Genomic DNA, 23,513 nt, shown 5'->3' with positions numbered 1-23,513 from the left:
GGTTAAGCCCACCCAGTTCCATGCTCTCTGAGGACAAGGGTCCCCTGCAAACCCTAAGAGCAGGGGATCCTGTATGGACTCCACGTTCTCCTGTCAAATCACCTTACAACCTCTCAGCACCCTTGGAGATGGCGGGAATCTACACGTGCTTCTCACCGACCCTCTCTCAATTTACATCACTGAAAAAAGTCAAGAAAAGTTTCCTCCTAACTAGAAAACAGGCCTTCATAACCAGCTTTTCCCAGCGCATTTAGGTAATGGATCAATGATTACAGAAAAATGAAACAAAGTATCAGCTAGCAGAATTTCAACCTTCAATAAAGTACGTATGTGACATTTCAGGACAGGACTTTAACCAAGACTCTTCCTAAAACAAGAAGACTGGATTCTCAGGAAAACATACTAAAACAGGTACTCCCACAAGCATTATATTTAATAGAAAAGGAGCTAGGTATTCAACTGACAAGTCACAGAACTGCTCCATTTATGTACACAGGTATTCCTTCTGTCCCTAGGAAACCTTACTAAGGTGCATAAAATAGAATTCAAGACAGACAAAAACCAAGACCAAGAAAATCTTGCATTTTTGCAGGTGGGGAGATGATAAATATTTTTATTTGTTTATTTTGGAAGGTAAAAAGTATATCCTTCTCTAATGACTGTCCGTTGAGAGGTATATTTTATCAATCACTTCTGAACGCAAATTTTAAAGCATAAAATTATGGTTTTTGATCCAAATGTTACTTTTTAGAAGAAATACCATAAGATAAAGTCCAGACTATTAACAGCGGTTCTCTTAAGAGAATGAGATTATTTTGCTTGTTAGAACAACCATTTATTTTTTTTTTTCTGTATGCTGTATTGGGGGGGGGTCACATTTCATTATTTTTCCACGTGAGTTTCCCGTTATTGCAGCACCATTTATTGAATATTTTGTTGTGGTTTGTTTTGCTTGTTTGTTTGTTTTTTGGGGGAAGGGCATTGGCAGGGAATCAAACCCAGGTCTCCATGGCAGGCGAGAATTCTACTGCTGAACTACCCTTGCACCCCCACCCCATGTATTATTTTTAAAACTAAAAATGTAAGTTAAATATTTAAATATTTAAAATTTAAATAATTTAAAATCAAATGCCGCATGGGCAAATATCTTCTAAGTTTTCTAAGACAAAAAAATAAGTCAGGCAAACCTGAAATAATTTTTTATATATCTTCAAACTTTGTTCTTAATAAAGTCCATATTTTAACAATAAAAGTGATGAGTAAAAATGAGTCTTTCTCAGAATGTCATTATAGTTATGCATAGTAAAATTCTAAAAACACAAAGTAGAGTAGAGGATACCAGGGGCTGGGGGAGGGGAGAAAGAGGAATTATTGTTTAATGGGTACAGAGTTTCTGTTCAGGATGATGGAAAAGTTTTGTGAATGGATGATGGTGATGGTGGCACAACACTCTAAATGTACTTAATGCCACTGAATCAAATATTTAAAATGGTTTAAATGACAAATTTAATGTTAAATATATGATACCACAATTAGAACATATTTTTTAAAGTTCTGCATAGTAGGATTGGAGTCAATGAACTTTTTGCTTCCCATTAAAATTCTACAAATGCATTCTTTCTTCCTACAAGTTTTTAGATTAAGTCCAGAAGAGAGGTCTCCATTTTATTTTCATTTATAAAAGGGAATATTGCAACTTTAATTATTTCCCTCTATGTTAGGCTTACTTTTATCCCCAGAGACAGCCAGCAACTTCATGCAATATAGACTGTTAAAAATGTAGTATAACTAATCCAAAAGGATTTGCTGCTAGTTTTTTATTTGAACAACAGCTGCAGAAGCAGGCTGTGATTTTTAAACCCCAGCTTGCTGCTTTATTTTATATTTTTCAATTTAAGCAAAATGCCATTTGACAACTGAAGCTGCACAAGGATTTTATGGAAAAACTCTGAAGTATTTCTCTCGCTCTGCCGGGGAAAGCAATAAATAAAACTACTGACACTTTTGTGTATTTAAATATTCACAACTGTTTCTGAGAAGGAACAGCTTATGGCTTTTGTTTTTTGTTGGTTTCTTTTTTTTTTTTCCCCAATTTGGAAAATTCAGCGAGATTTGATTTAGGGAATTATCACAGAGACCACTTGCACTAGACAGACCACAGGAGTTTAACACAGTTAATTGTGACTTAGCTAACGTGGTAAATTAAATTATGTCAAACCAAGTTTAGCGTGCTTGGTTTCTAATGTTTTTGGACAAAATGAGATCAACTCTTGGTAAAGAGCCAGGTATGAAATGTCAATCCACACTTGTAAATTGAGGTCTCGTTCTTTAATCTCGCAATTTAACAAAACGACCATAAAATCACTAAGAAGAAACCACTGGGATTTAGCTTTTTTACTACAGCTAAAATTAACAGCACACTACAAAAGTGTTTATTCTTTCTACTACCTGAGTACAATCAACATTCAAAGAAACCAAAATTTTATATGTCTAAGGCACTGAAAGTAGCACTTTTTTTGTAAGACAAAAAAATAATTCTTTATAGAAAGTGCTACCAAACCAAATCTCTCAACCAGCATCCCATTTTTAGGGACACTCACATTCTAAAAGACATCCAGGGCTGGACAATCCAGACTTCTCTGTGGACATTGTTCAAAAGGTCAGAAACAATTCATACAACTAACCCTACAACCTGGGATCAAACCAACCAATCCTTTGAGAGTCAACATGGTTCTAAGTTCTCAATAAATGTCATTGGCTCTAAATATCTTCACAAAGAACTTGCTCAACCAACATTTGAGTGTGAGTGTATGAAACACCGTCCAACACCACAAATGCATTGTGGGAACAAAGAGGCTCAGTATGGGGTCCTTCATCCCCCAGCGTGGCTGAGGATCCTTCCAGGAACCCACATGCCTCAGCCCTTTCCTCCAGCTCCTCCAGCTCCTCCAACCCCATCTCAGCAACACTCTGTCCAGTGTGTGAGAACACACTGCCTCAGGCTTACCTCATGATCTCCTCCCCAAATTGGACTAGCCTAACCCATTCTACACTCATTTAAAAAAAAAAATCTGTGAAGGCTCCAGATTTAAACTTATATTATTCATGAAGTCTTCTTTGGTCCTCTTCAATTCATGGTATTTTCCCTTCTGACAGGTGACCATCAAGTACTGCCGTGCAGTACAGTGCTCAGAATTCCAGCATCCTCACACCAACATGACCCAAGGTAAATTACCTGATCTCCCTGTGCCTCAGGTTCATCTTTGCAAAAGGGGTAAAGGCCACCTCAGAGGCAATTAAAATATAAAACACACAGAGAGGCCTAAGCACAATATCCGGCACATACCAGCTACCACGCATCAAGTAACTCTTATGAACACCAGTCATACTTGATGCCTGCACTGCAAAATTAGTTCTTTCTTATCTATTTTGTACCCCACTTTGTCTCCTAATGAATTCATGTCCCAACTAGTGGATGTCAGTTTTCCAAGCCTGGATGGGGAACTAGGCAACAAAGATGGCGATAGGTAATCAGGAAACTCACATCTGAATTTCCTGTTAAGACAACATAATGACTGAGAATGTCGCCAAGCAGCGCTGTGACCATCACACCCTAACTTAACTGGAGAATGGGCAGTGCCTTCCTTTTCACAGACACAGCAACTGTGGGCAAGCACCAAACATGCTCACTTTTTAAAAATTTCTAAGATAATGAGAAGTGGCTTAAAGTATCAAAGGATGGTTAATAAAATGGAGGGGGTGGTATCTTTTAACTCAGAAATGGTTTAAGAAGAACACTGCTTTCTAATGGCTTTAAAATGGAATACTCTCTGGGATTTTGCTCTCACTCAGCCTACATCCATTAGAAAAAATTCACAGGCTCTGAAAACGCCACATCAATTGTATAACTGCTTAATAGATGTCTTATCCAGTGGTTATAAGGAAATGACGACTATGAAATTCACAAAAGCTACATCTGAAATTTCACTTTAGACTAGCTGATGCCAAATTTTTAAGCTAAAAGAGAAAATTGCCAATTCCCTGAAATGTGGCTAGTTAGTGTAAATTCTATCACAGCACACAAGATTCTGGCACCCTGCCAGCTCCAAACTATCAAAAACTCAAAGGGAAGATGACTATCTACAGAACACCCACCAACTCACCCCAGCTCACGCAAGACACAAATGTCCTGCAAGTTAATTTGACCAAGTATATTTATTTCCAAAGTATGCACTACAATTTACCATGTAGAAATAAATTCTCAATGTATACAGCCAACTCCCAAATGTTTAGAAAGGACGGATGGATGGATGGACGGATAGATAAGATAGGTAAGATAGTAGACAGACAGACAAGATAGACAGATAGACAGACTAAATGCAGTTTTCTAATTTAGGATATCAATTGAATCTACAAATTACAAAGAAGGCTCAGCAAAGTGCATACATCCAGGAATTTTATTAGACTTGTCACCGTCAGGTCACAGACAACCTCTTCTTCATCTAAGAAGATAAAGCTTGTGCATACCCTAAACCACACATGGGAGCCACTAAAATGTAATGAGCAGCCAATATGTACGATGGTCAACTGATTATCAGAGGTTGCTTTCAGGAGGTGCATATGACTAGAAACAGTCATAAAATCTATCCTGTCACAGGAGTGTAGACCTCCTGCTGCTTACAGTTGTTGCCTGTGACCTGACACTGACAAGTGTAATAAAATCCCTGGATGTATACGCTTTGCTGAGCCTTCTTTATAATTCATAGATTCAACTGATATCCTAAATCAGAAAACTGCACATAGTCCCTCAGATCACTCAGGGTTATGAACTTGAGCTTGGAAAGTGAAGTTAAGAAGTAATTTCGGTAGGGCTCTTTCAAAGAGCTCTTCCTATTTCCTAGCTCTCGGAAACGTGCATAGGAACACTAAAGAGCTGTCTGAGTTCAACTGATGGACTAGGAAAAACACAAACAGAGGAAAACTCCAGGGTAAATACAAGCCTATGGCAAAGTCAGCAGCCAATAGGCAGAAGGCATCCTCTTCTAAGGGTCTTGAAGAATATTCCCTAAGAAAAAAACAATTTAAAAGTATCTAATGGATGTGAGTGTTTCCGGTAACGTTATTTGAAAAAAATGTAGAACAATATAATAATTATATATTCTTAAAACCTGCTTGGAAAGGTATCAGCTCTCTTGTAAAACTCAGAGAAGCCTTAGTCAATGCAAGTAAACATTTTCTTCACAAATCCTAACTCAGTGTTATCTGTAAGGATTTCCAGCCAGCTTGTTTTCACTTGGGTACATTCCAAATTAGACAGATGCTGATGGGCGCAGGTGTGACAAAATGGACAAGCAAGGAAAGAACACGTGTTCTTCCCAAGGAGCAGGATAACAGGCTGAGAGGTGGAGGGACAGGGCAGTTGTCCTTTTCCAGAGCATTCTAAAGCATGCTTTTCACAGTACACACAAGAAAGCACCTAGAAAGGTAAGTCTGAGGCTAGAGATGTACAAAGTTCCTACCTAGGTCCAGCAGGAACACCCAAGATCTGGGAAAAGAAGAAAGGCTATCGCTTGGTCCAATTTTAATTGAGGGGTTATGCATTTCTTTCATATTGTTCTAAAAGAGCAAATATATACCATCCTAAATTTTAGGTAATTCAAGTAGCAAGCAAATTTATGTGCCTTCTATGAACTATGGGGGCCATATGTCAATGGGTGTTTCAGACCAAACTTATATGGAAAACCTGAAGGACCAATCTATGTACCCATAGAGAGATATTACCCAAAAAGATAGTATATTATCCTTCACTTATTAAAAGGCGGCCGACACATCATCAAAGGGCAGTACGCTTTGGGTTTTTATTTTCCAGCAGCAGTGACAGTGATGGGTTTGCACTGAAACATCCTCATACTCTCGTCCAGAAACATGCATTCGGGTGACAACCAGAACAAAGTGATGGACACAGTTCATGGTAGAGGCATCAGCGTGGATTCCAAACCACATGTCACACTCCTACGACTTTAACCTCAGTTGTCTGGAAGCCCAAATTGCATTTGTTTAGCTGTTGCCTTGATAAGAAATAACTAAATAGCTTTTGTCTATTTAAAAAAAAAAGAAAGAAAGAAATTCACCCCAGAGAAGAGGCATCATCTACAACTGTGGCTCCTGAACGATAGAGGAGGGGTGTTAAGGAAAAGAGGCACTGCTGGATTAGGATGGCAGTATTCCAAGGAGGTTACCCTGGAGAGCACAGAGGTTCTACTAGTGTGCTTCTTTCTATCATGTAGAGAATATTCCATCAAGACATTGCAGATCACTCAGGCTTGAGATATTCATTTTACCCCCTATGTACAAGAGCTTGTTATACCATAAGGGTGACAGAGTAAGAGATGATTTAAAAATACTTCAAACAATCAAAATCAGATTTTTTAATTAGTAGTTTCAACTCCTCCTCATTCTTAAAACGGCCTATTTTTTTTTTGCATGGGCAGGCACCAAGAATCAAACCCCAGTCCCCGGTATTGCAGGCAAGAAGTTTGCCTGCTGAGCCACTATGGCCCACCCAAAACGTGCCTCTTCAATAGAAAAGTTGTTTTGACTTAAACTCCCTTTCTTCAATTTTCATTTCTGTGATCCTTGGCAAGCAAGGCAGTTACCAGTCAAGGTTGGAAAGGAGGAGAAAAAAGGGGAAAAAATCCTTCAATTGGTAAAGTAATGAAAATGGTGATAATTACATAAAATAGTAAAGTAGATTCAAACTTAATGACAAATGCTTTAAGAGTAATAAAATGTTGTGCGGAAAGCAGTAAGAAAACTAACAGTGTCAACTCAACTCTTGAATTCTCCATCCCATGCATAAGTGTATCTAGTACTTTTCAGGGAGCAGTAAGAGTTTGAATATTCATAACACACAGATACTGCTCGTCAGAGCACCTTCATTTGATTTAGGCAGACTCTGCCTTGTGAATGAGGAGTTCTCTCAAACGTCATTTGTCTAGGCATTTGAGGAACCTTTGCACACCTCTGCCAGACACTCTAAAAATATAAAACAAAAGCCAGTATCAGGAAATTGTTTGTAAAATTGATTACCTATATTGATTGCAGTTTCCTGCTTGTCTCCCGTCAACACCCATATTTTAATTTCTGCCTTCAACAGAGTCGCTATGGTTTCCGGAACACCTGCCTGGAGGCGGTCTTCTATGGCTGTGGCTCCAAGTAACAGTAAATTCTAGATTGAAAAATACCCTCAGTTAAAGGCAAGGACAGACCCAAGGGCAGCATCAGTCACATTACCTTGACAGAAGAAAGGGAGCTAAATGTTCTGAGACAGCGATGCCATTTCCTCTATGCTAAACTTTTGTTTGTAGATGGTCAGTGATATCAAGCATATGGCACTTCAAAATAACACACAATGTTGGAACCATGCAATGCACAAAGTCAACACAATACTCCTCGTTTTATTTCTTGGTACATGGGCATGTTGGACTTTGAAGAAATAAGCCACCTGGTAGCAGAGACTATGGGCAAGCTATACTTTACAGGAAATGAGTCTTCTCTTCTCATATGTAGAACATTTGAGAAAAGTCTGATTCTAGATGATTCTAGAGAGATCTAGAAGGAGAGCAAAAGAAAAATATGATGCTAAGAATTTAACAGCTGGAGACCGAGGAACTACAAAATTTTGCTTCTCTGGGTCCTCTTAAAGCCAGAGGAAGCACCTGTTCCCGCTGAGGGTGAATGGCTGTACCGTTGCCTGGGCTGCCTCTGCTGTGGCTTGCTGGTCTGGCAGATTTCAAAGCCTCTGCACAGGAAGCCCATTAGCCACGTACCTGCCCTTCAACCGCATGACCTAGCACCTCATCTTGGTTAACAGACTGCAGGAACAGCCAACTGACCCTTGAGCACCTACCACCCACCTGGTACCACATGGACACAGAACCTATTTAACAACATTTTTCTAACTGTAAAAGTTATTTGGACAGTTCCAGTCAAGAATGGCAAATGAATACATGAATTCAGTTTTACTCCTACCTAAATTTCATTAAAATGACAAACAACTGAATGCAAAACTCAAACAAAAACTGATTTTAAAAAGGTAGGGATTTAAAAAAAACAAAAAGGAATGAAAAATACAAACAAGTGATGGTTTCAAAGTTATAGAAACTGGAAAATGGGTTGACCAAGTGTTACTAACATGAAACAGAAAAAAACTGAAACCCAGATCCTCAGATGGGGGCAACTCAGTAAGTAGAAAGCTACCCAATGCATTGGGAGAAACAGAGGAAAAAAAAAAATCAAAGTAGGAAACACAGCGTTGCAATTATTACTAGAATAACTAAGTGTGAAAATTCTTAGCATACCCAACGTGTAAGCAGCCGGAGAAGCATTTTGATTGCACATGTAATTCACTAGGGTGACCTAATCTCGTTACAACAAATGTGAGATCCATACAGAAGTCACTGATGTGGCTTTTGACCTGGTGCTCCCTAGATGCTAATAGTGCTTAGCTGAGGGTAACTAGACCTTTCAGGGAACCCAAAAAAATTAAGTGCTTCTTGAAGCAAAAAAGATATTGGTTAAAAGTTATTGGTTATATTTCTTGAAGATGATTGTATAATGATATAGCTTTCACAATGTGACTGAGTGATTATGAAAACCTTGTGTCTGATGCTCCTTTTTTCTACCTTATCAACAGATGAGTATGGAATTTTCCATACTCATCTGTTTATTCCAGTAAACATATGGAATAAAAATAAATAATAGGGGGACCAAATGTTAAAATAAATTTAGACTGAAATGCTAGTGATCAACGAAAGGGAAGGGTAAGGAGTATGGTATGTATGAATTTTTTTCTGTTGTCTTTTTATTTCTTTTTCTGAATTGATGCAAATGTTCTAAGAAATGACCATGATGATGAATATGCAACTATGTGATGATATTATGAATTACTGATTATATATGTAGAATAGAATGATAAGTTAAGAATGTTTGTGTTTGTTTGTTGTTATACATTTTTTTTAATTTTTAAAAAGTTATTGGTTAATTAAGATACAAGAAAAGAGAGTATCATTATATGGCAAAAGGATTCCTGTTCAGATACTCTGTTCATTAGGTAGTGACGTCGGTCAGTGGGGATGCCATGCGTATGTCATGGGGATAACTGCACCTTTTCAATGATCTCGTAGCACTCCTCCAGGCGCTGGGCTCTGTCTTTCAAGATGGTGCAGGTTTCTTGGTAGACTTTCAACCACGCCTCATACTCACTCTCAGAGAGGTCAGCATAAGCCACGCACAGAGTCCGCAAACCTGCAACAGAGCCCCGTCGCCCCCTGGTCACCCGCCGGTGAGGTGGGCATGCAGAACATTTCAGCTCCCTCAGGAAAGCATGGGGCTCCAATTTATGCCAACAGCTCTAAAACATCAGCGAAATCGTCTCCTTGCTTAGATCACATTCATTCAACTATAAGACATCTAAAAGGGGAGATTTGAAAAATAACTATCCTGGATTTTACTAGCAATCACCTTTGCTATAAATTTGGAAGCACATGAGAAGTCACGGCAAGTTCACTCCCCGTGTAAACTGAGCATGTGCAGGAGGCGGGCATCAGCAGGTGGAGGACACAGAAAGTACGTTTCAAGGTAGCCAAGATCCAGGCCTTCAAGCAGAAGCTTGTGTGTGTGTGAGTGTGTGAGTGTGAGTGTGAGTGTGTGCAGTACAGGGACCACACTAAGGCGAGAAAGCAGCAGTCAGCACTTAACTAAGGCTCCAGCTTTCATCACATCCTCCAGCAGGAAAAGTTGACATCATTGCTGTTTAGACTTTCAGAGAAACCTTTCCTATTCACTGTGGAGTCAGTGAATTATTATTTCCTTAAGACAAGGATAAGCCAGTGTCAAAAGATAACAAGAGAGGGACAGGGAAATAGCATGAGTCTTTCGAGAAAGGAAACAATTGCTACAAAATGATTCCAAACATTGTCTGCCCAAAAGTTCCCGTCACTGCCGATGAGGAGTGAGCAGTCATGCGGAGGTAACCGAATATGGACTTTGCCACTTGTTTCATCATTGTCATAGGTTCAGAACGTGGAATGGGGAAGGGACAGAGACTGGCTCTAGAAAACTAGACTGCTATAAAGCAAGCCAAGTACTACACAAAAATACACATCTCTTCAGAGTGTGAATCCTCACCCAAGCACTTGAAAATGCAACTGCCATGGTTAAAAATAACATTCCAAATTTCACTCACCTTCTGTGGCAAAGTATTCCAGATGGCACAGTGTTTCCTCCATGTATTTTGAATCTTTTGAAAGTCTCTCAAAAATTACATTATCCTATAAAATAAGGAAACATTGTGACTTGCAAATCCTTAGGTCAACTCTGCAGGCGGCAGTCTAAAGCTGGCCGTTTGACTGGTGCTATCTAATGCGCATGACTATACTTGAGTGGGCAAACAAGAAACAGAATTCTTGGCTGGACTCAGTCATGAGCTTTGAAAAGCCAATCGGGTATGGATAGGTCCTGCAAAACCGAAATCTATTACGTGCCTTAAAACTCAAATAGAAACATGTTGAGAGAACCATAGGTGTGAAAAGAAAAACTAAAGACAACGGTGCCTGCACTCACCCAAATTTTCAAAAATTGCAGCAAAGTTTACAGCATCTTCTTGTGGAAGTGGAAAGGGTAAAACTGCATATCTGAAATTACTCAAGGAAAACCTACCTTCTTCTCACACTCTCTCCCCATCTCTGCTCCTTCCTTCCTCCATTTCTCCTTCTTTCCTTCCTCCCTCCTTTTTTCCTCCTTCCGTCCTCCCTTCTTTTCCTCTCTCCCCAACCACCCTTCCTTTTTTCTTTCCTTCTGTCCATCCACTGAAGGCAAGTAACCAGAGAGGGCACAAATGACTTGACGGTGAACGCATCCTGGCTGACACACACACGAGTGTGACACAGCTCGTCGCCCTATGTATATACCTATGACTGCCACGCAGGACTGAGGGGACTGAATGCCACAGATAATCAGTAAAATATGTTATAAATTACACAGTTTCAGAAACTAGCACTTGAAAAAATAAATCTAGTGTGTTCGGGTTTGGGGGAAGAAGGGGGTTAGAGGGAATTAAATCCTACAAAAATAAAAGGCACCATCACAGGATTTTCACATCTACCCTATTCTATATTTGCCGGCTTCCTCTCCAGCTACTCACATCAACCCCTTTTTATTTGCTTTGGTCTTAGAATACAACAGCGAAAATACACAAATAAATAAAAAAGCAAGAGAGAATATCATGTGAGAACATAAACGTGATATTAATTTGCTAGTATAGACACAGAATTTTTCAATGGCTCTAGATATAGTGTATTCAGTAGTCATGTGAATTAATCATTTTTTAAAGTCAGAATGTATTCAACTAAGACCATCCCTCTTCACAGAATGAGTACAGATCAGTGAGACTGTCAACAAATCACTGATCGTAGAATAGCTTCCTCTTCTGACATAGTCTCACAAAAGGAGCATCCTAATACTTGCCTTCAGCGCATTAGGTCAAAATTTAACAGTATGTAATTTTGTAAATGGGTTCATCAGCAATAATTTCTTTGCTTACATTAATCTAATCATTTCGATTGATTAACAGGAGGTAAATATATGACTAAAAGCCCAATCTAGGAAACTGGCCTCAGGAGTGTAACAGATGAGCACTGTCCTTGGACCTATTCCACACCTGAAAAGAGCTGATGGGGAACCACACATGAGAGGACCTGAAAGAAGACAAGCACGTGTAAACGCAATGACCTCATCGTCTCAGAGTCACAACATGATGGTGGCAACTAAATGTGAATTCCTACTCCAAAGCTTTGAATCACACATAGAGCGGCTGTTTCTGAAACCAGCTACTGGTTAAAAGTTACTTGTTCCCCAACCATCCTTGCCAGGCTGGCTTGAGCCACCATTTTGTCAGTGGGCTTTTCCTACCAAGTCAACGCAATAGCCGGTCTGAAACAGCCTTTCAACCTTCGGGAAATGATCAGAAAATAACAACAGTGGAAGTTACTGAAAGTAACAGATGCACGAGAAATTACCAAAATCCCCCAGTCTCTGAGCACCTAGTCCAATACTTACAGCCCCTTTACAGTAGAGTCGAAGTTGTCCTGAAGGCGTTCGAACAATTACTGACATCCTTTTTCTGTCGCTATAAGAGTAAAAAAAGAAAACGAAAAGTTGCCATTGGTCAGATATTCAGAGGATCCATGTCCCAAAACGACTAAACACCAATCAAAACACAAAATGACCAAGCTCCATTTTCCCCTACTCTTTTCCTTATTATATATCTCCAACTCTTTTTATTTTTTTCGAATCTATGTAAGTCTAGTTTTTCTTTCCCATGGAACTTCACTAGCACCGCTATTTGCAGCCATAGAAATGGAAAAGGAAAATTTGAGCACTTACTGTGTATGTCTAATTTATTTCCATTGACTTTTTTTTTTAATCAAGTATTTTTCTTTATTTTACAGCTCAAAAATATTAAGTAACTTTTCCAGAAAGTAACAATGTGGGAGAGTCAGTACAGGTCGACTTAAAAGTATGTCTTTGTTTCTTCTTTTAACTAGAGTCAAAGAAATTAATTTGTAGAACATCCTTTTCTTTTTTTTGTATGCTGCATGGTGGGGGTCACATTTCATTCTTTTTCCATGTGCATATCTCATTACTGCAGCAACATTTGTTGATTTTTTGTTTATTTTGTTGGTCTGTTTTGCTTTTTATTTTTTATTTTTTGGAAGTGCATGGGCTGAGAATTGAACCCAGATCTCCTACATGGCAGGCAAGAACTGTACCACGGAACTACCCTCGCAGCCTCTGTAGAACATTCTTAATCCAGCACCCAGGTTCTCTCTTGCTCTTCTGCCTCCACTTCAACATGACACCTGCTCACACATCTGTCATCAGGGCTCAGCCTCAGCCTTCATTCACCGCTGCCTATGAATTCCTGTTCAACCTGAGCTCCACCCATCTGTCTAGCTTTGCCTGTTTCCACTAACCCTCTCACACGCCTGAAGACTCACCTTTTTTCCTCTCTGTACATTCTGTTCCAGGACTTTGCCAGTAGCGTTTCATTCTCCCAGAACACACTTTTAGCAAATGGGCCTCCCATCTCTTTTTGGCCTCACAGTGTGGTGAGCCCTGGACTACAGGATCCTAAGAGGTGACGTCACACCTTCTCAGCAGTGTACAAATCCCTACACCCTAGCCCACAGCATGCTTTCTGAGCTGAATTTGAGTTCTCTCAACTACTCAGTAGCCAGATGCCCTTAGCAAAGTTATTCAACCTGAGTTTCAGTTTCTGGATCTATAAAACCAGCTAACCACAAAGTACTTCCAAGGTATAGTGTCATGACTATAGTGGCATCAGGGAAAAAATGAGTCAATTCAAAAGAAAGTGAACCAAAAGCTATAATCACAAGTGACCCCTTTATTCTCCCATGATGTTTTTAGCACATCCTATTTCCCTCTAATTCCCTTTTCTCCTCCTATCCTCTCCATTAACTGCCAGTCCCAGCCAACACAGCCACAAAGCAGTTGCAGGTTCCTGGATGTCAGCAAGAGGGGGGCCCTAAAGAAGTGTGGAGAGATGTCTGCTGTGACTTCCAACCACGACTCAGGAACATGATGACCCACTCCCAGGTGGACCACTGCTGTCCCAGCATGGAATCTCCAACCCCAAAGGCTTCTGATCCACCAAAGTTCAAGTTTACAGTCCTAAAACTGAAGATTGGGACTGGAAAGCATTGCCCATGACAAGATAAAATTTGACCTTTTTCAAGTCACTAATGAAGCAGACAGAACAAAGCAATGTGTCAATAATGACAAAGGTTATTTAATAAGCCACCTAATTTTAATAATAGGAAAACAGGCTTTCGAGACAGTAACAGAACCATCCTCTAGTATCAACCATTCCATGTTAAGAAGAGAGAAAGTAACAAAACCTTAATATGTGTTTTCTTACAACAAACTATGAATGTTCCAGGGATACCAGCAAATCCAACTAATATTCTTAAATTAACAAAATGGCCCTGGATACCACTTCACATACACTAAGATGGCTATTTTTTAGAAAAAAGAAAAGAAGCATTGCCAAGGATGCAGAGAAATAGGAACCCTTATACATTGCTGGTGGCACTGTACAGTGGTGCAACTACTGTGGAAAATAGTTTGAGTGGCTCTTCAGAGAGTGGAACAAAGAATTACCATACGACCCAGCAATTCCACTCTTAGGTATATACTCAAAAGAAGTGAGAACAGAGACTCAAAACTTAAATTCATATACCAGTGTCCACAGAAGTATTATTCACAATTGCCAGAAAGTGGAAACAACTGAGTGCCCATCAATAGATGAATAGATAAACAAAATGTGGTACATACATACAATGAAATATTATTCAACCATTAAAAAAGAATGAAGTTCTGATACACACTACAACACAGATGAACAAACACTGAAAATATCATGGGGAGTCAAAAAAGCCAGACACAGAAAAACAGGTATTGTGTGATTCCACTTACATGCAATAGATAGAATACGCAAATTCAAAGACAGGGGCTGGGGCAGGGAGGGAAGGAGAGTTGCTGCTTAATCTGTACACAGCTGCTGTTTTGGATGATGGAAAAGTTTCAGTAATGGATGATTAGTTCAGTAATGAATACCACTGAATTGTACACTTGAAAGTGTTAAAATGGGAAATTCTGAGTTGCACATAAAAAGTTTTAAAATATAGGTGGGCAATGGTGGTTCAGTGGCAGAGTTCTTGCTGGCCATGCCGGAGACCCGGGTTCGATTCCCAGAGCATGTCCATGTCAAAAAAAATAAAGTTTAAAAATATATATGCAAGTAAGAAGCGGGGGGGGGGAGAAATGGCACAAAGGAAGAATACTTAGGAATAATACAAGAGAAACACAAGCTTCTGGTGGGACACTCTAATCTGTCCTTAAGCAGCCGCTTCTCAGATATTGCCTAAGGGGTGCTCAGACTGGGTAAGAGGCAGAGAAATGTCAAGGAAAACAAAACCCTCTTCAGAATACTCCAAACTATGTAGACATGGAAGTCTAAGGAAAAGAAGGATACGAAAGTATTGTATTTCTATTTTTAAAAAAATAATAAAACCTACTTCACTATCTTTAATCAAAGTTACGAGTTTCAGAGAGAAGAGCGTTTGTGGAAATATATCTACTCTACTTAACAGTTAGATGCACTATTTAATCATACCACACAATCGTAGGAGCATTCTGTTCAATTAGTTACCTATAAATAAGAATTTCAGGTGTAGGAAAAGAGATATATACCTGGAAAATTCCAGGACATTAAGGATTCCAAATGTCTGCTCCTCTCCCATCTGTAGGAAGAAAAAAATAACATATTTTTACCTGAAGTGCAAAGGTGCAAAGAATTAACTCTCAAAACAATTCTCTCCCGAAACACAAAGACGCACACGCTTTCCACCTCCCCCTCTGCTAACTTGCACTGCTTCCCCCTAAGCCTGGTGGGGTCACAGCTCCCTCTTCCGGTAGAAGCTTCTCGTTGGTTTCAGCGCTGGTGTCAGAGTCCGGGGCTGGAATAGCCTCTTCCGAGGGCAGACACTTCACACACGCGCCATTTCTCACCAAAACCCTGGGGCCAGGTATGTCTCCAAATCCAGAATTCAACAGATACTTTAAAGGTGTTAGCAGAGATCATATACCACAATGCTCCCGGTGGGGTCTCTAACACAACACATCAATTTTCTTCAGCAAAATACATGAATACTCACATTAAGTGAGATTCACAGAGACCTTAAATAGCCTCCTGTCAGCTCTGGTTAGGCTTGGCTGCCGAACGACATTGTCCCAAACGTCAGGGAAACCATTGGGGGCTCAAAACTTCTTTGGATTTTGGATTTGAGGATAAAGTATGATTAATCTGCATCCAATTTTAGGGCAATTAATCAAATGTCCTTTTTTATTCTAGGTTCTTTCAGGTTAGACCTCAACATTCTCCATTTTTTTCCAGATAATGTGCATGCCATTTTCAAACTCTTTTAAACCTAATCTGCTCTCTACTTTCCCCAACATATCACAGTAGAAAAAGTGTGGGCTTCGGAGTACAACAGATGTGAGTTCAAATAACAGATGTGAGTTCAAATCCAATTTCTGCCACTCAAGTGTGTGACTTCTCTCCATATGATGATAGCACAAGCTAACCTAATCTTGCCTTCCTCAGCCTTACTCATCTCTTTCTGAATGCACCAGCCTCCTTTCTTCTCAGCCTAAACCCAACTTTGTGACATCCCTGTCTAGAAATGGTCTCACCCCTGCCCGAGGAGTGGCCTCCTCCTTGCACCCACAATTATATTCACCCGTTTTGTGTGCAGCCAATGGACTCAGCCTGGAAAGGATGGGCCTTTCCTGCAGTCTGATTCCCAGGAAGGACTTTTCATGTCAATAGCTGGCAAGTAATTCTGGAATAAATGATCTGATGATATCCCAGTATTAAAGACTGGAAAGGATCTTAAGAATTATTATGCATTTTGAGTCTTAATCAATCAGATAGAATTTTTTACTTCTAGAAATGACTTGAACCCTTTGATGAAATAACGTAGGGGCGCCAGGTTCCGGTACTCTCCTGGCCTGGCTAGGAAAGCAGGGGCAGCAGCCTCACCCTGCCATGCCCACCTGCCCTGAGACACTCAGGGCTGGCCGTGGGCACCCAAGCAACCAATGATCCTGCAGTGGCGGTTAGAAGTCTCCTCAACTGGAAGGGAAATGGGACCCTGTACTTGAAAAGCATCAGGGAAGGAGATGTGACATCCACACAGCACTTCATTCACTCTGAATGACTGCACATTTCCCTCCAGTGACTGAAATAAAGAAAATAAAAATAAATACAAACGGGTCTCTGTGCTCCATAAGAAAAAAAAGAAAAATGCCAAGAAATGGGCACTTTGTGTAAGGTACAACATTTCACAGGTTTCGAGTATATGTAAAAGAAAACTGACGACTACCACGTCAGACAAGGATATCGAGTTATTTACCAGCTGGAAGTGCACTCTAAATGAATTAGAGAGGTCAAGGGTCTGAAGGATGAACAGAACCGAAAACCTAACATACGGGTCCTTCCCTAAGTGAGGGCAAGGGAGAGGCAGAGAAGGCAGGGATAGCCCAGACCGGAAAGCCGCGGTCCTTATAACTGGTCGCCGTGTAAAGTGCCTGGTTTCCCCAATCCTAAACCTCATCTCCCTCTGTTTCCCACCTCCCCTGGTGATCTAATTCTTGACTTATCTTTCTCCTATCACCAAATTTCTCCTTCTTTCCCAAAGAAAGGGAAACTCAAAATAAAATAAATAAAATTAAACAGCAATAAGAATTAAATAATTTTAGGAAAAATTCACAGATTCAGTACAGATAAACGCAATCTTAAACCCCGTCTTCCTTCTCTCATGGCCGAGGACATGCCATTGGGTGCTGCCGCTGTGAAGCTAAATCTGTAGCCCACCAGGTGGGCCGTGGAGTTACTTTCCCAACTGTTCGAGAACAAAGAGGTCTGCGGGGAGCTTTGCTACAGTAACTTCATCGGTTTATGAAAGGCTTGTGGTGAATCATCTTAAGAAGGGCAAAAAGCAACAAAGATAAGCCAATAACGAAGAATAAATAATAAAGTCCTCGTTTCTAAATAGGTCATGTTTCTTATAGGAAAAAAAAATAGAAATTTAATTATTGCATCTACCAGAGACACGCTGCTCAAACGCATGCTGTTGGGGGGATGGGGGGGCAGGGTTTTCACTTACAGCCTCGATGATGACCGAGTAGGGGGTCCTGCCCGTGAAGACAAAGCCCAGCTTTCGTGCTCCTTTCACCAAGGCGGCTTCATCTGCCAACAGAGACTCTGGTGAGACCATGCCCAGTCACTCCAAATAGCCGGGTGGTCACCCCCCACCCACCCACCCACTGCAAGCGACCCGGCCATACCTGGGTGGCAGGAAAGGGCTCGGGTGGGACACGCACTCTCCCACGGCCGCCTCTCCTCAAATGGCTGCTTCAGTGGGACCAGCGGGGGACACGGGGTTGGTCCACCAGGACAAATGGCTGCGACATGCCTACCCTTCTCGGCTGGGGGCAGGTTCTCTCTAAGTAACCCACTTAGCATCCCCTTTAATTTCTGACTAATAGCTTCTCTGAGGGCAATGGGCTGACTTGTCCCCCAGCCCCAGGACAGGCTGGAGTCCTGCGCCCAGGACCTTTCGGAGGGACTTGGGCAAGTTAAGAGGAGTGGCGGGTGTCCTCACGGGAAGGGGACGTCTGCACCCAGACGGGCAGGGGAGGGAGGGCGCGTGACTGCCTGGGCGCCCCCTGAAGCCAGGAGGAGTTGGGGCACAGACACCCCCTGACAGGCTGGAGAGGGAGCAGGGCCCTGCCCACACCCTGACTTCGGACTCCTGCGCCCGGGAACCGTGAGACGGTGGCTCGGCCACCCGGTGCGCGGCAAGGAGCAGCTCAGACACCGGGCACCGAGCAGGGCGCCGCTTCCGTCCCGGCGCCCAGGGCTCCCAGCCCCAGGGGCAGAGCTTCCAGCGGGCGGACCACCCCGAGGTGGGGGGCGGGCCCGGGCGCCAGCCCTGCTCTACCCCCGAGCTTTCTCTGGCACCCCGCCCCCCGCTCGGCCGCGCACGGCAGCCCGGGCCCCCTTCCCCGCCGGGAGCGCCCAGCGCCGGGTCTAACCTGGGACGCCACCCGGTGGGGCCAGCGGCGGAGGGCGGGGTCTCTCCGGGGCGGCCACATGTCCCGCAAGCCTCCCGCGTCTCCGGGTGGGACAGCAGGGCCCACCCCTCGGGGACCCTCACCTGGGGAGGAGGCCTGGTAGATGATGTCATTTCCATCCTTCTCGGGAACAACGGTGTGGCAGACGGCCAGGAGGGTGAGGAACTCCTGGATGCACGGGGCTGTGGGCTGCAGAGCGCGGCGCCCAGTTAACCCGCCGTGCCCGGGACTCACAGCCCGCCCGCCCGCCCCTGCAGCTTCGCAGCTACCAACATGCACAACCCCTTCAGCTTTAATAACACCAGGAGTATAAATGCTGCAAACTTACAAAAGGAACTTCAAAACAATGTCCCTCTGAAAAAAAATTAAAATGTATTACTCAAACTTAAAAAAAAAAATTGGCATAGAAATTTAAAGAAATAAACATTCAAATGATGTTTAGGAATCTTATGCATTAGTGAAAAGGTTTGTGAATAGCTGGGGCTTCTTAGTGCTAAAAGGAAAACAAAACAAACAAAAATAATACACTGGATTTCAAAGCAGGGCTCAAACTCATATAATTTATATGTTTTTAATACGTTGGGCATCACTGGTATGCTAACACTTCAGGTGATTTACCAATTTTCTCAGGTACTTGAAAACTCCTAGTTACAAATCTGGGAAAAGTTAGAGTTGATAAGGATTTGCTGGCAGTATTTTTTATTTTATTTTATTTTATTTTATCTATTTTTGCATGGGCAGGCACTGGGAATCGAACCCCCATCTCTAGCATGACAGGCGAGACCTCTGCCTGATGAGCCACCGTGGCCCACCCCTGACAGTGGTGTTTACAGCTTTCAATAGAGTCAGTAGTATTTCAATTGCTGAGAATGTTTTGCCTCCTTTTCCCCATTGAATAGAACAATCAAAAGGCATCAACTTTGAAAATTTTTTAATTTATTTTCATCAGGCCACGTTCCAAATGATCCAAAGGGGTATGAGTGTGTGAGAAAACTCTGATGAAGTACAATTCTGCATCATAGTTACATTAGAGGTTATTTACAAACACATGGAAACAATCCGCCAAAGCCAGAATTGTAACTGCCACAGTTCTAAAGGTTGAACAATCGTGACCTGAAACACTGCTTTGGTGTTTAGGAAAAGCCAGACCAGCTTGATAACCCTTGGCACACTCGGGAAATTCACTCAGCTTTGTTTTCTCATCTGCAAACTAAGGGTACCGACTGCCTTGTAGGATTATGCGGACAGTGGAAATTAGGCAGGGGCCCAGTGTATCAGTAAATTCTCAACAAAGGACAACGGTTGTCAATAAGAATAGAAATTACAATTCATAACCACACAATTCCCAATTCTACACCTGTTTCTGCTCCACTCTCAACTCCAGTGGGAATGAGGGTGAAACCTAAGCGAGAAGCCCTGACTACCTCTGGGGAAGGCAGCCCCCCACATTCCTCCCCAGGGGGTTCAAGTCCACCCCACAGTTCCCAGAGACACAGTCACTGTACTTGTTCCTGCCGTCGTACTGGGATGAGTTACCCGAAATGCGCACAGCTTTCATAGCAGAGAATCCTCAAGGCCTGCTCATCACTGCTGCCCTCTGAGACCAAAGTATATGTCCCTTTATTTTATTTAATTTTTAAGGATTTTATTTTGAAATTCCAAACTTAGAAGACAGTTGCACTCCAGCACCGCCCCCCACCAGATACCCAGATCCACCAGCTTTTAACGTTTTGCCACATCATTCTATCTATCCATCCATCCATCCATGTATTCTAGCTATCTCTGTTCATTTGTCTATCTAATCTGTTTTTCTATTTTCTGAACATTTGAGTGGTAAGTTGCATTCATCATGCTCTTCGAACACTAATATTTCCATGGACATTTCCATATATGTACACATATATATGTACATTTCCATATATATACATATATGGAAATATATATAAATACATTCTTTCATTTTAGCACAAGCCATTCCCTATTCTAGTGACATAAAAACAGACATTCTGACTTGCCAAGGAATTGAACTTGAGCGATTTTACTACACAAGATAATTACGGAGGTTCTTTGGGGCAAAGAAGCAGGTCCACGGGGATGCTTTTTTATCCCAAAGAATGGGCACCAGCCCAGAGCTAGAAAGAAGGGGAGCAAAAAGAGGGAGACGCATAAACCGCCTGCCTACCAGTTACGACCTCCAACTAAACTCACTTGGTTACTGTTCACCTACTGACGCAAAGTTATTTAAAATTGCCCATCAAGCACTTAGGATTAGAACTACAAGAACAAAACAAAGGGGGGTGGGGGCTTATTTTCTTCTTCACCTTTTCTGCATTTCCCACATGTCCCACAGAGACCAGGATTCCAAGAGACGGGAAGCATTCCACATCAGCAAGAAGCTGGCAGGGAAAGGTAGAGGGGCGCCTCTCCTCGTAGACCCTTGATACTCCACAAAGGGGGTCCTTCCTGAGCCCCCTGCTGAGACCAGAGGCTCAGCTTCTGAAACGATGCCCAGCGTGGGAGGTAGGTCGGGGCCACCTCCCTTCAGCTGAGTCGAGGCCCCCGCTGGGTGGCACTGAGACTCGGAGTGTCCCCACCTCCACAGTAGGAAGGGAACACAGATGCAGAAGAGTGCACCAAGTTTCCTGGGACTCAGAGCAGCAGTGGAAATATTTAATTCACCACGGCTAATAAAGTGCAATTCTGGCCCATCAAGAAAGATAACTGTCTAGGATTATACCAACAGGAATCTATGAAAACTACTACATTACATAATTGCGTTTCTTGAGTATATTTCCTACTAACTGAAGTAAGACATTCTCATGACAAAAAAATTTTAAATGCAGAATTGTACAAGGAAGAAGGTAATGATTATCCATAGTCATTCCCTAGGAATAACCACTGATGGTATACAACTTTAGTCTTGTATGCATAGCTCCCCAGCTCTTTATTGCACTCTAAATTTTTCCACTCAATGTATCTTGAGTATATTTCTATCATGAATATGTCTCTGCCTCGTTTTTTAAAACCTCTGCATTTATTAGTTTATTAGTCTTACCCAGGACTCAGACAGTCAATATTTCTCCTGAAATCACACACAAACAAATGCAAATGGAAAGAATCCAAAAGTCAAAATAATATTAAAATAACACTACTCCATCCCAAAGCATGTAAAATTATAAGAACACTATTTTAACACACTGGCTTTTTAAGAGAATGCAAATTGTAAAAATCACAAAGTTGCCAAATTGTTCCCTAAGATGCTAAGCAGTAACAAATGACCCTAATGAATGTGTTTGGATTATATGAAGAAAAACCAAATTCATATAAATTGGATAACGTACTGAGATGCAAAGTGTCTTCCTTCCTTGTGCCTATTCATAAAGGGGCAATATATGAAAACATCCCCTCCTTTAAATGTGGCACCATCACTTCAAAATTCATTTAAAATATCTAATTATAATGGTTAGATAAATTGGGAAAGACATCCTTTCACAAGGCAGCTTGTCTTTGTCAGCTGTGCACCTTTGATTTTTGGTTGCTACTCAGAACAAACCAAGAAAAGGCGGAAGGAGGGCTCTTGGATACACCGGGAGCCTTGAATTTCTTTTTTGTTTCCTCTTTAGGAGAGACCTAGGTTTTCATTTCTCTTTCATAATGGGTCTTGTCCACCTTGGCTGTGTCTTCGCATTTTCCTTTCTCTGTAGCAGATGCAGCCTTCTGCCTCTCTGAGCACTTCTTAGAAAACTCTGAAAAGTTGACTGAAGCATCCGGGTACTTTTTGTACTCCTCCCGGCCGGTTTGCATGAAGAAGGCATATGAACACATTTTGTTTCTTGGCTTTTAGGTGTCCCTCGCCCATGCCTAGTTATTTTTCATCCAGAAGGCTCAGAGTCGCCCAGCACCTACCCAGCCTGATGTGCCCCGGGGCTGTCTCCATGGAGCTCAACGTACAGCAATGGCTGTGAGGGCGGGAGCCAGACGCAACCTTTGCTCATTTTTAATGAATGTATGCTATTCCACAATTATAGCACAATGTCCTATAGATAAACATTCTGGTTGCTTTTAATTTTTCATAATAATTAACACCACTATGTTTAACATTTGCACATGCACACACACACACACAACACCTATCCCTATTTTTCTAGAAAAATGCACTCTTCGGTCCTGGCATACCTGGCTAAAGATTTGGGTGGGTGACAGCTAGTTCCCTTCTATTATTCATATCAGGGGTTAGCAAAAACACAGACAATTTATACATTTCTAATTACAAGTGTCTGATAAACATGTTCGATCTCATAATCAAAGAAACGCCAATTAAAATGGAATTTTTGAATAAACAATAGTGTCATTTCCCTGAGGCTGTGGGGAAAATGGTGCACTGTAGTTGGGAATACAGTGAAAGCATAATTCAGAAAGAAGCTGGGCAGTATATATGCCCATTCATTCAACAGTTATTAATGAGGGTCTACTCCGATAGGGGGATGGTGCTGGGACACTCCCCTGAATCACTCAGAGCCACTTCTTACTGGCTTCCCACTTTCCTCCTGCCCCATTCAGTCCATTCTCCACACTGCAAATTTAGTTGTCAAATTAGTCAGGGTTCCCAGAGAAACAGAATCAACAGGATACAGAGATTTATATACACCCATTTTAAGGAACTGGCTCAGACAATTATAAGGACTGACAACTCTGAAATCTGTAGGGCTGGCCAGCAGGCTAGAAATTCTGTT

At 41.7% G+C, this 23,513-nt stretch overlaps 1 protein-coding gene across 11 annotated transcripts in view; it reads right to left on the bottom strand.

Annotated features, from left to right (window-relative positions):
* ATP8A2 (ATPase phospholipid transporting 8A2) overlaps positions 1 to 23,513 on the bottom strand; it is a 656,957-nt gene that overhangs the window by 398,055 nt on the left and 235,389 nt on the right. For all 11 annotated transcript variants that reach the window (XM_077158861.1, XM_077158866.1, XM_077158869.1 and 8 more), the window contains 7 exons: positions 18,864 to 18,969; positions 17,811 to 17,893; positions 15,334 to 15,383; positions 12,118 to 12,187; positions 10,247 to 10,331; positions 9,167 to 9,306; positions 7,090 to 7,228 (listed from right to left, as the gene is read on the bottom strand). In XM_077158861.1, coding sequence (XP_077014976.1) covers positions 7,090 to 7,228; positions 9,167 to 9,306; positions 10,247 to 10,331; positions 12,118 to 12,187; positions 15,334 to 15,383; positions 17,811 to 17,893; positions 18,864 to 18,969 — 673 coding nt within the window. The remainder of the gene's footprint in view (positions 1 to 7,089; positions 7,229 to 9,166; positions 9,307 to 10,246; positions 10,332 to 12,117; positions 12,188 to 15,333; positions 15,384 to 17,810; positions 17,894 to 18,863; positions 18,970 to 23,513) is intronic.

Source organism: Tamandua tetradactyla, chromosome 4 (assembly GCF_023851605.1).
Source record: "Tamandua tetradactyla isolate mTamTet1 chromosome 4, mTamTet1.pri, whole genome shotgun sequence".
Lineage (NCBI taxonomy): Eukaryota > Metazoa > Chordata > Mammalia > Pilosa > Myrmecophagidae > Tamandua > Tamandua tetradactyla.
Note: the sequence above shows the minus strand (reverse complement) of the source record. Positions and strands in the feature narration are given on the sequence as shown.